The 12,970-nt window shown below is 37.9% G+C and overlaps 1 protein-coding gene across 10 annotated transcripts in view; it reads right to left on the bottom strand.

Moving 5' to 3' along the window:
* Window positions 1–12,970, bottom strand: part of POLA1 (DNA polymerase alpha 1, catalytic subunit) — a 301,623-nt gene that overhangs the window by 257,718 nt on the left and 30,935 nt on the right. For all 10 annotated transcript variants that reach the window (XM_016943107.4, XM_054676577.2, XM_063803909.1 and 7 more), the window contains 6 exons: window positions 12,290–12,428; window positions 11,425–11,579; window positions 6,910–6,994; window positions 5,551–5,612; window positions 3,402–3,491; window positions 1,150–1,266 (listed from right to left, as the gene is read on the bottom strand). In XM_016943107.4, the coding sequence (XP_016798596.1) occupies window positions 1,150–1,266; window positions 3,402–3,491; window positions 5,551–5,612; window positions 6,910–6,994; window positions 11,425–11,579; window positions 12,290–12,428 (648 nt within the window). The remainder of the gene's footprint in view (window positions 1–1,149; window positions 1,267–3,401; window positions 3,492–5,550; window positions 5,613–6,909; window positions 6,995–11,424; window positions 11,580–12,289; window positions 12,429–12,970) is intronic.

The raw sequence follows: 12,970 nt of genomic DNA, 5'->3' as shown, positions 1-12,970 counted from the left end.
CATTATTCTAGGCACTCAGGATACAGCAGTGATCAAAACAGAAAGGATTCCTGGCCTCATTTGAAATGTATAATAAAAAACAGACATCATAAACAAGAAATTATATAGTTTTAGGAGGTAACAAGTAGATGGAAAATGGGAAAACAGCAGGGTGAGGGGTACAAGGAATACGGGGGGACTGCCATCTTAAATAGGGTAATGGGGTATACCTCACTGAGAAGATGCCACATAAAGAAAATCTTGAAGGGGGTAAAAAGCTAAGCAAGTGTTCAGATGAAGTGCTAATAACAACTCTACCACCTTAAAGATATGAATAAGAAAAGAAGCAAGAGCAGTGGCCCCAAGTTTGATCTGTAGTGGCAGAATCCTCTAGAGAACATTACGAAAAAGGTACAGATTCCTAACTTATCTGATGAGGCAACATGTCCATTTTATTTATAAGCTTTAAGTAAAATAAGATTTCAAGCACTGAGCAGTATCAGGTTTAGGAAGAAGGTGCTTCATACAAAAACTGCCAAAACCTCCATACATGAAGCAAGCAGGCAGAATGAAAAGTACACATTGGCTTTAAGAGTCACCCAGGCCTGGGTTCAAATCTCAGTTCTTCCCCTTACTACTTACATGATCCAGAACAAGTTACGTTACCCCTATGAGACTGTCTATAAAATAAAACTGGAGTTGTCATGAGAGGTAACTAACACAGAAAGCACTTAGTTTATTGCCTTCTTTTTTCCTTTTTTTTTATTACAAGATATCAGCAAGCAATATTGCGTTCTTATACAACCAACATCAACTCCCTTCCATTCATTCTTCCCATTTTCTTCCTAAATGATAGCACTCAACGATTTCTGAACCATGCAACCTTGCCCTAAGGGCTATCACTTCAGGAATGACAAAGTGAAGGTAACATGTATGGGCTGTCTTTGTTCACTATCCCTAGATTCTAACCGATGATTTTAAAAACTACCAGAGGCTTTTACAAATAAAATGCTGAATTCAAAGGAAAAGATGTTTAGTGCCAAAGTTAAAATGTACTGAAGTTCCCATAACAAGATAACCAATTCCTGTTTTAAAAAGTATAGTGTGTTCCTTGGTAGCTATCCCAAATTAAAATAAATAGATAAATAAGATTTTGAAAATTATTATTACCCCAAGCTTTGGCATGTTGGATCGCTTCAGTCGACCTATCTTGGACCAGTGAGGAGCTTTGCACACATTAATTCTCTGCAGTAGTACTTCCAGTTCAAACCCATAAATATTATGACCCTAGTCAGAAAAAGAAGGCAGCTGATAATGTTATAACAAATGCAAATTAGAGGATTTATCTTCATACGCACAGAATTTCTTTGCCCTTTCTTTTTCTAGTCTCTAATTGAAGACATCATGCACTTACCTCCGATTGGGGGTCCTTTCTTCTTCAGGAATTTATTCATCAGCAGCACTCATTAGCCTTGACATTAACAAGGCTGCTAAGCAGATTGCTGGAATAAACTTTATTTCATCCTAATTGATGCAAGGCTCATATGATGTCTTTTAATTTGCAGCTCATGCCTTACGGTCTCGGAGGAAAATGCAAATTTAATGTCCCATACTTTTCATATGATCGGTAAAAGCTAAATTCAAATAATTCCATTTTGCTTCCTTAAAAACACAGAACCTGCCTGGTGTTGTATGACAGTTTATGTAAGACTTCTTCGAAAACTCAGGAACTGCATTTAGCTTCTTTTTAAAAATTGAGTTCAAACACTACTGATTTAGACCCATAATTGATATGCAACAAGATAAATATATAATACCACTAAATAGTTCAAATAAGAAACTTGTTAAAAACAAAGAAACAAAACTATATAGAGTAGAAATTATCTCAAAAATGCAACTAGATTTTTCATTTCCGTAATTTCCAACACGTGAACATGATTCACTTTCCTATGTTTATCAAAAATTAGATGAAGTTTAAAATAATTCACATCAATAAATATACTTGTTATTAAACTTAATTAAAAATATATACCACTACTTAGAGTAGTCAAAATCATAGAAACAAAAAGCAGAATGGTGGTTGCCAGGGGCCGGGGAATGGGAAGTTAATGAGTACAGCGTTTCAGTTTTACAAAATGAAAAGAGTTACAGAGATGGATCGTGGTGATGGTTGTATAACATTATGAGTGTAGTTAATACCATTGAACTGTATACTATAAAATGGTCAACATAGTTAATTTTATACGTATTTTACCACTAGATATTTATAGCAGTTTTGCTTATTAAATTAGAAGACCCAAAGGCCTTGAGGAAGTCTCACTTACAAATTATAATACCTAGAATCAGGGACCCATATTCATGTCAGAATTCCATCTTACATCTAGATTTCTCACGCATAGACTTGGCTCTAACACCTGAAGCCAGGCCAGGTTTCCCAGGCTTCATGGCATCTCCTTGGGGTCCAAGAAACTGTTGTTATTGGAGGCTGACTGAGGGCCTGGTGCTGAGACAGAATGTCACAGTCCAACACTGTGGACAGAATCTTTTTGGAACTTTAAAGATAGGTCTTGAAATATCATAAGGGAAGTGGGTGCAGAGATATCGCTTCCTATCCACAGGAACTCAGGATGCTAGCTATACAGTTGCCAGATAAGGTATCCAAGAGTAAAAATGAATGTAGGGAAGAATACGGCAAACACTTTTGCAAGACTTTAATGTACCCAAATTACCCATATCACATCCGAAATATAGGCATTTATAGCCTACATTCCTCTGAAAAAACAAAAACAATATGATTGATCCATTAACCTAGAAAAAAGACAAATGAAGGAATTCCATATTCTACAAACTAGAAAGGCCAGAGGATATATAAAACAAAATGTTGCCTTATGACTCTCAGGAATTGGGGCAAAAAATAGCTCAATGAATTATTAACTCAAGCTATCTAGTGGGGACATACTGGATCGTCAAGAGAAAAATCAATTCCAAGCCCTGAGTTTTCAAAGGAATATGTCATAGAGATCCACTGAACTCATAAAATTAAAATACTTAGTTTTGCGATTTGCACCAAACCAAGGGAATTAATAAACTCCTGTGACCACTATACAACTACTAAGTCAATATTTTGGCGATAACTCCATTTGTTCATGTTTACTTACTTATGTGCTGGTCTCTAAGCATAAATAGCCAGACAATCCTTAACTTCAACACTAAGTCATAGGTTGCTTTTATACTAGAGAAAAAAAAAACTATCTTGCAGTGGGCTTGCTATTTTTTTCTCCTATTAGCAGCAATTCCCACCAGTCCACAGGATCATTTTACTCTGAAAAGATTATTTGCTGCTCAAAAGCACCAATAAAGTCACACTGAAAAGAACTAAGAAATGAAGAGCTTCCCCACAACATGATCAAACATCTACTCACCACAATGATATCAGGATCAATTTTGTGAACTTTTGCAAGGAAAAAACCTAGCAGTGTTCTTTCTGTTGCGGCAACCTCAACCTTCACATTCTGTTAGATAAAAACACACCAGTCACTGACGACTCTTTATTGTCCGCAAGTACTGTATCTTGGCTTCTTGTTCAACTATGGTAAGATTTCTTAGGGTTAAAAGAAACCATCCATTTCAAAACTAAATGTAGCAATGAAATTCCTGATTGTAGGTTTCATAGTAATAATTTCAAAGTCTCTGAGGAGCTCATTCTAGTAATAAGCATGTGAATAAAGCAAAATTTTAAGTGCTGAGCAACATAAAATATAGAAATGTCCCTCCACAGGGACATGCTTGTGCATCTGGACACATTTAGAGCATATGAATCAGAGTACCTATCAAAAAACATTACTTTCCTATATAATCCCTGGTAGACTTCACTGTTTATGTATTTACTGGGCAAAGAAATCCCAAGGATTGTATAAAATAATCCCAAATGGTAAGATGAGAACTGATAAATAAGAAACTAGACTAAAAACAAACATATTTAAGAATTATAAGTGGCTGGGCACAGTGGCTCACACCTGTAATCCCAGCACTTTGGGAGGCCGAGACGGGTGGATCACCTAAGGTCAGGAGTTCGAGACCAGCCTGACCAACATGGTGAAACCCTGCCTCTACTAAAAATACAAAATTAGCCGGGCATGGTGGCACGTGCCTGTAATCCCAGCTACTTGGGAGGCTGAGGCAGGAGAATCGCTTGAAACCGGGAGGCGGAGGTTGTAGTGAGAGGAGATTGTGCCATTGCACTCCAGCCTAGGCAACAAGAGCAAAACTCCGTCTCAAAAAATAAAAATGAAAATAAAAAGAATTATAAGTGTTTTAAGTATAAACAAAACCTATCTTCACACAAAAGGCTTCTATTTGGATTACTGAATATAAATCAGGTATTCAAAAGATCCACTCATTAAAAATCTCTAAAAATGGAAGTTGATGGTTATATGTTTTCTACAACTAGGTCAGTTAAAAAATGTCAGTTTGGCTGGGCACAGTGGCTCACACCTGTAATTCCAGCACTTTGGGAGGCTGAGGCGGGTGAATCACTTGAGGTCAGGAGCTTGAGACCATCCTGGTCAATATGGTGAAACCCTGTCTCTACTAAAAATACAAAAATTAGCTGGGCGTGGTGCCACGAGCCTGTAATCCCAGATACTCAGGAGGCTGAGGCACGAGAATCCCTTGAACTAGGGAGTGGAGGCTGCAGTGAGCCAATATCACGCCAATGCACTCCAGCCTGGGCAACAAAGCGGGACTCCGTCTCAAAAAAAAAGTCGGTTTGACGCTAATGGAATTTTCCTAGGTCATTTTACCTGGTTAGGTAATTCACGGCACTTCACAAATAATAGCCTAATCTAACAGTACCTCCCAACTACTGGACTTCTCAAGCCAATTAAATAAAATAAGTAGAACCTGACAAGGTTGCTTACTTTTGTCAGATGAAGACATTAAAAAACAAAACAAACCTAAAAACGTATCAATATCATCACTTCGTAAAAGAAACAACATACAATCCATAAAAGAAAATTCTTTTAATTGAATACATTTACCTTTGTGAAAAATTCACTACATTATACTACTTCCCACTCCTCCCCATTTTATTAAGGACCCATGAAAACTTCTTCATGGAGCACGCTGGAATTTAGAGATCACTGATCCATTTTGGCCAACCCCATGTCAACTTTGTCAATACATGGCTCTTTAACATCCACAGTATTCCCAACTTCATTTGGCTTCCCTCAAGCTGGGGAGGGACTCTACCCAACACCTTCCCAAAACAGGAATCATATGATCATGCATTTTAGAGAAGCTTCTAATTAAGCTATTGGAGGGGGGTTTGAGCCTATCCAACCACCAATACAGTACAGAATCCCATTATTTTCAGGTAGTAAAACATTTAAACGTTGTTAAATAATGCTTCTAGGTGTATGTCTAATACATTTTAATGGGTCGATGTCATAGTCCAATCTGGCAGGAATGAATCTAATAAAATATAAAACACCTTTTTTCTACTAGTCCATACCACCCCCCTTTTCTTTCTCACTCCAAACAAACAGGTGCTTCATATAATGAGCACTTTACCTTTTTCTCAATGACTTCTTTGAAAGCATATGGAAAAATACAGTCCTTTGGTTTAGACACAACTGTAAAAAGGAAAAAAAATAAAGATTCCAACACCCATCTTAGTCTAATTTCAGGTAATCATATAGTACATGTTTCCAAATGAAACTGTCTTAAATATATTCCCCCCAACCCTAAAGAATTAGGAGGGTCATCAAATACTTCCACCGGTCATGTTGATGACCTCAAAAGAATAGTCAAGCACAGAACCCTAAGTCCCTGCAGTTGTTAAAACTGCTTTGATGAAACATTTGCTATCTATCCACTGAAGTCAGAATGGAAGATTTTAGCAGTCTTCCTCAAAGGAAATCCCACCACCACCAGTGCCCCAAGCAACATACAGCGGAGAAACTCAGTTCAGCCTTCTCAAAAGGTAAAATTGACCAAAGCTTCCCCTATTACACACTGTAAGTTCCTTACCATACACAACAGCTGTTCACATAGTGACGTACATAGAGGAAGTGAATAAATGCGTGTTGAAATCAGCTCATGATTGCTCTCTTCTACATATTTTCCAGGCTATTCTCATCACCATTTTGTTCCATGTGTTCCACCCACTTAAGGGGGAAAACTTCACAACAATCATATCTCATACTCCCTTCTCTGCATGTTTTAGTCCTACTTTCCTAACACCCAAGAAAACCAGACGAGAGGCTGGCCAAGTTAATCTCTGCTTCTGGGCTGAAAAAGATCCCAGGAAATATAATAGGTCAATGGTATTATTCCCTTTTTTAAAAAACAGCAAAATGCTTAGGTAACTGGCCAAGCTCTCAACATGGAATATATCAGAATCCTCCTTGGAGACTGACTCATAAAACACACATGCAGAACTTGGTGGAATTGTTTCATCCATTGAATTTTATGCATAGCACAACCCAACTCCAATTCTTATTACTTACTATAACTCCTCCCAAATAGGTAAATATTTATTCCTTGGCATCTTGCCTCATCACACAGAAAACTTTGATCAAGCTTCTATGATAGGCTATTAGAATGACATCAGAAAATAGTTAGTCTAATTTTGACCCAGGAAAAAACTACTCAACCTCAGTAGAGCAACCATTGAAACAAAAAAAAGATGTCAAATAGACTCCAGACTTCTGCTCCTAGAAAAAAAAAAATGAACCAGCTGAATAGGAGGCAACCAACCCAATAAAACTTAGTTTCCATGGCAAAAAAAAAAAACAAAACCCTCTTTAACAATATGCACTATTCTTGAAAACAATTTTTGAAAAACAAGTTACTGATCCAATAGCTGGAGAAAAAATAAGGAAATTCAAATCAAGCTGTTAGTAAGCCAGCTTAAAAAAAAATACATACCACAGAAGTGTGACTGAAAGGGAGGCTTTGGGGCTGCTTTATCCAATGCAAAACTGTGATGGACCAAAGCTGCCATAGCAATAATCTGCAAAGAAAGGAGGAAAAAACCCACTTACCAGACCGCTACTATACATTCTGCATTCTCACCAAAATCTCCAAGAATATTTAAAGATACACATTTAAACACATATGAAAACTTTGGCCAGGCGTGGTGGCTCATGCCTGTAATTCCAGCACTCTGAGAGGCTGAGGCGGGTGGACCACTTGAGGTCAGGAGTTCGAGACGAGCCTGGCCAACATGGTAAAACCCCGTCTCTACTAAAAATACAGTACTTAGCTGGGCATGGTGGCGTGCACCTGTAATCCCAGCTACTCGGGAGACTGAGGCAGGAGAATCACTTGAACCCAAGAGGCAGGGGTTGTAGTGAACTGAGATCGCGCCACTGCGCTCCAGTATGGGTGACAGAGTGAGACTCTGTCTCGAAAAATAATAAATACTTTAAACTTTTTATTATAAAAATATGTAAACACATTAAAAATAGACAAAATAAAATTAACTCCTGTATAGCCATCATCCAGTTTCAATTATCAACTCATCTATAACCCTACCTACTTCCTTCCTCTCTCTAGATTATTTTGAAGCAAAACCCAAACCCATCATTTCATCTGGGAAGATTTCAGCATCAATCTCTAAAACTGGGTTTCTCAATCATGGAGCTATTAACACCTTGGGCCAAATAATTCTTTGTTGTGGGGGCTGTCCTGTGCTCTGTATGATGTTAGCAGCATCCCCAGCATCTCCCTACTAGTTGCCAGTATTACCATTCCCAGACCCCCTGAGTTGTGATAACCAAAAATGTCTCCAGACATTGTTAAATGTCCCCTTAGAGGCAAAATCTCACCCAGCTGACAACCACCACCACTCTGAAAGATAAGAAGTTTGAAAAATATAATCACAATACAATTATCTCACCTAATACAATTACATGAATAGTAATTTCTTAAAATCATTAATTATCCAGGCAGAATTTAAATTTTCATATTTTCCAATTATCTCAATTTTATTTACCACACAAGGACCATACTTTGTAATGGCTGATATGTAAAACTACAGGTACAACCCTATCCCATCTGTCATTCCCCTATAATTTACTTGCTAAAGAAACTAGGCTGTTTGTCCTAGAGAGTGCCCCATAGTATGGATTCCACTACTTGTGTCCCAACAGTGTCACTTAACTTGTTTTTCTGTCTCCATACTGTCTATAAATTCATAGTTAGGTCTAAAAGCTTGATCAAAATCAGGTTCAATTCTGGGGCAAGAATACTTTAGAGGCGCTGATTACTTCTATCCAAAGGCACAGGCACATAATGTCTGCTCATCTCTACCTTAGAGATATAAGTACCCACTGGTGATCACTTCCTAGATCCATTATTTCACCGGCAATTACAAAGTGGTACTATTCCATTTATCTTTCATTTATTAGCTGGAAACCGTCTATGAAGAGAAACTTCCCCTCATCAATTATTTGGTTGCCTGAGGTATAGCATGTGTTCAGAAAAGTCAAAAACCTTCATTCAATCCCTTTATCAGTTTTCAAAATAATGAGTTGGTTCCCCAGCTTCCTTCAGAAGTGATCGATGTGGTGTCATTGCAGACAATATCATTATGAACTCATGGATCTGATGTGTTGCAATCTGTTCAACTTATTCTTACCCTCAGATTGTCCCATCTTTGTTCAGTAGAAGACTCTTCAAGTTGATTCCTGAGTCCTTGACATATCTTCAGTAGATTTTAATACTGTCGTTGCTTTCTGGTATAATAAGATGTTCCAGACTTATCCTGGACATTTCCTTCCCTGAATCTGCCATTACTCCAGAGCGCCCAATTTCCTTTTATTAGAAAATGGGGTTGGGCATGGTAGCTCACGCCTGTAATCCCAGCACTTTGGGAGGCCAAGGTAGGCGGATCACTTAAGGTCAGGAGTTTGGGACTAGCCTGGCCAACATGGTGAAAATCCGTCTCTACTAAAAATATAAAAGTTAGCTGGGCATGTGGTGACGCACACCTGTAATTCCAGTTACTCAGGAGGCTGAGGCAGGAGAATCACTTGAACCCGGGAGACAGAGGTTGCAGTGAGCGGAGATCGCATCACTGTACTCCACTCCAGTCCAGGCAACAGAGCAAGACTCCATCTCAAAAAAAGAAAAAAAAAGAAAAGAAAATGGAATGTGGAAACCTCATTCTGGACACTAGAGGTGGATACTTTCTTAAAATTTTAACTAACCACTCATTAAACTTCTCCCAAACACTTAACTATGAACTATGGCCATCTACAGTATTAACTATTATTAAAAGATCACGCCGGGTGCAGTGGCTCACGCCTGTAATTCCAGCACTTTGGGAGGCTGGGGTGGGCAGATCACTTGAGGTCAGGGGTTCAAGACCAGCCTGGGCAACATGGTGAAACCCCGCCTCTGCTAAAAATTAACCAGGTGTAGTGGCCCGCACCTGTAATCCCAGTTACTCGGGAGGCTGAGGCAGGACAATCACTGGAACCTGGGAGGCAGAGGCCACAGAAAGCTGAGACTATGTCACTGCACTCCAGCCTGGGCAACAGAGCAAGACTCTGTCTCAAAAAAAAGAAAAAAAAAGAGATCAAAACACATACTAAAAAAAAAATCAGAAAATACTGAAAATACTGACAAAATGCTGTTAAAAAAGACCCCTATCAATGTCAAAAGGACTTAGGAAGTTAAAACATAACAACAAAAATAAATAAATAAATAAAGCAACAGTCACGACTGCATGTAATATAGGTCCCAACTTCCTACTAGGACAACTGGCAATTAAAGAGAAGGAAGTAAGCATTTATCCTGTCTTTCCTGTGTAAACCATTATGGCATAACCAAATAATACTGGCTAAAGAAAAAAATTTAATTTTATAGAAAAATTTAAAAACCATGGACAGAATTTTTAAAAAATCACCATTTTACAACTTCTAATGAAATTAACTAATTCCGGCAAAAATGACTAATAAATGAAGCCATTAGCTCAGTGGTTCTCAACTGGGGGTAATTTTATACACACATACACATCCCCTGACCCTGGGACATCTGATGATGTGTTTGTAGGCATTTTTTGGTTGTCACAACTAGAGGGGACGGATGCTACTGGTATCCAGAAAGTAAAGACCAGGGATGCTGTTAAACATCCTACAATGCCCAGGACAGTACCCCACAAAAGAATTATCCGGCCCAAAATACCTGTAGTGTCAAAGTTAAAAAACCTTAGATGAAAAACTGATGGAGAATTACAATAGTTATCATTCAACCGCTAATCAGACACAGACTCACTAATAGCAGGTTATTTTTTTCCACTGATCCCAGCCTTTGTCAACTAATAGCAGCTTAACCAGACATTGTGTCTTCTGATATGATGCAATATGAAGTACACTGCATCACCTATAAAGCATTTTGGCTAAAAAAGTTGAACCTGAATCTAATTTGATCCTTTAGAGCTCACTTATAGTATGCGGAAATATGAAGGATAAGGCAGGGTCAGCACACTTTTTCTTTCAAGAGCCAGACAGTAAATATTTTAGGCTTTGCAGGCCTAAATATGGTCACCGTTACTACTCAATTCTGCTGTCATAGTGCAAAAGCAGCTGTAAACATGCTGTCTTCCAGTGAAATTTGACTTGCACAAATAGGTAGCAGGCTGGATTTGGCTCACAGACAACTGATTGCCTGCCAACCCCTGGTATAGAGGAAAAGTCCAATGACACCACAACAAAGCAAATAAATAGAGAAAACGGGATATTCTACAAGACAACCAACAATGATTCTTTCATTATTCAATGTCATTAAAAAAACTGGAGAGTAGGAGTGAGTTCTTCCTGTTTAAAAGAGATTCAAGAGGCACATAGATTAAATACCATCTGCAAATCTTGTGTGAATCCTGATTCAAACAAACTGAGTTTTAAAAGGCATCTTGAGAGACAGAGTCATGTAAGTATGGACTGGGTATTTTAGATTATACCAAGGAGTCACTGTTAATGTTATTAGGTGTGCTAATGGTATTATATAAGAAATACCACATTTTGAGAGAAGCATACCAAGGTTCACAGGGAAAATGACACAATGTCTGAGACTAGCTTTAAAATACTTCAAGAAGAAAAAAAGGAGGGAAATAAACAAGTGTAACAAAATCTTGCTAACTGCTGAATATGAGTGATTGGTACGGGGAGTTCATTTTATTATTCTGTCTGTGTCCATTTGAAGTTCTCCTAAGTAAAAAATTTAATAGACAAAAATAAAAATAAGTTCAGCAATTTAAGTCTTTAAGAAAAAACTCCAACACTAGACAAATTCAATTCATTCTCTATAAGAGTTTAGTAGTGAATTAGTATTCTTTCCCCTCCAAAAAGAACAACTTTCTCTTAAAGCAAAGCTGTGCAAGTTCAGGCAAGTATCACATCTAAGGCATGGGTACAAAATCTGTCCTATTTTTTAAACCTCATTTTGATGGTTCTTTGCATTCTGCATTGTCTTCATGCTGAAAGCCATCACGACAAGCGGTGGTGGACTGACATCCTTAATTACATTCACCAGGTCTGGTTTCAAAGCCATTGCCTCAACTTTACACCAACTGACTGGCTGATTCAAGAGCTCTGAAAGAGAATAGATACAACAGATCAATAGCTATTTACTGAAAAAGAAAAACTACTATAATTAAGACATCTGTCATTAACTGGCATATTCTTCAACCCTGCCTTCTAATAAGAATGACATATTGTAACATCTAACTAAAAATAAGCCACATTATTGGGTTGTATGCAAATCCTCACGTGTGTGTACATATGTTCATTTTCCTGGGAAAGAGGTCTATAGCTTTCATCAGATTCTCCAAAGAATCCAGGACCCAAAATAGGTTTTAAAAAAACTGAAACACTGCCTTGGAGGAATCATGAAACATTTTTAAGACAAAGCAGACTATCACAGAAGCAATTACTGAAAAACATCAGGTAACAGGAAAAACATGCACTATCCATATTGAATAGTGATTCTCCTCTCCTTCAAAGGTCAGCAGTTCACTATGCACAACAGCTGGGCCACATCAGCCAGGTCAGAAGTACATATGAATAACAGCATAATGAGGGATGCACCCCAAACTAAGGCCTCCCTCAGACTAAACCGCCAGGCATTACCGAGATAAGGTGATTCCAAATGTACTCCCTATACTCACTCAACGAAAACTGAAGAAACAAACAGAAAAGGAAGTAGACACATTAAAATAAATAGATCAATTTCCTAACTTCCCTTTTAAAAACCACATCTATCAGCAATCTATTCAGCATTCTGAGCATATATTTTTCCTTACGTGGACTTTTTACTTCAAGCCAACAAGGTCCTTTGATCTTTCTGTTCATCAAGAACAGTTCCAGGCTAGATGTGTTGGTCCCAAATACATGAGAAAAAGTTTCTCCTTTCAAATCTTGAGGAAGCTGTGGCATTTCAGCCTGAAAAAGGAAAAAAAAAAGAATCTTTTTGTTTAAAACTATTACTTCGCATTTTCCAAAGTCTATATTTGAAATAAACAAAAGCCTCTCTATGAAGCACAGAAGAAAACCCCTTTGATATATACGAAATGTAATTTGCCACAAATGAAATCCAAAACAATTCACAGTAGGAAACAAAACCAATTCACAATGACAAAATAATGCATCTTGATGACACCCATTAGAAGAAAAATAGGCCAAGAAGCTCCCCCAAAAGAGAATTTCTGTCCAGAGCTGTACATGCTTTACTGATAAAGAATAGCCAAGTAAGTACCACTCCATTAGAAGAATGAAAGCAACAGAGTGGAACTCATTGAAAATACTTTTCATCACCACTGTCAGAAATAGTTCTTAAAAGTTTTCCTTTTCCAACGTTGTGGGAACAAAACACTAGAACAGAGGTAAAAAGAGGTTAAGGTCCAGTTAATTAACATCCCATAGCAATGACCTTGCCTGTCACAGGAGCAAGAGTAGCACTATAGCAATGCTACTGACACTCCTCT

This window comes from Pan troglodytes, chromosome X, assembly GCF_028858775.2.
Source record: "Pan troglodytes isolate AG18354 chromosome X, NHGRI_mPanTro3-v2.0_pri, whole genome shotgun sequence".
NCBI lineage: Eukaryota > Metazoa > Chordata > Mammalia > Primates > Hominidae > Pan > Pan troglodytes.
The sequence above is the reverse complement of the archived record's forward strand: the minus strand, read 5'-3'. Positions and strand labels throughout refer to the sequence as shown.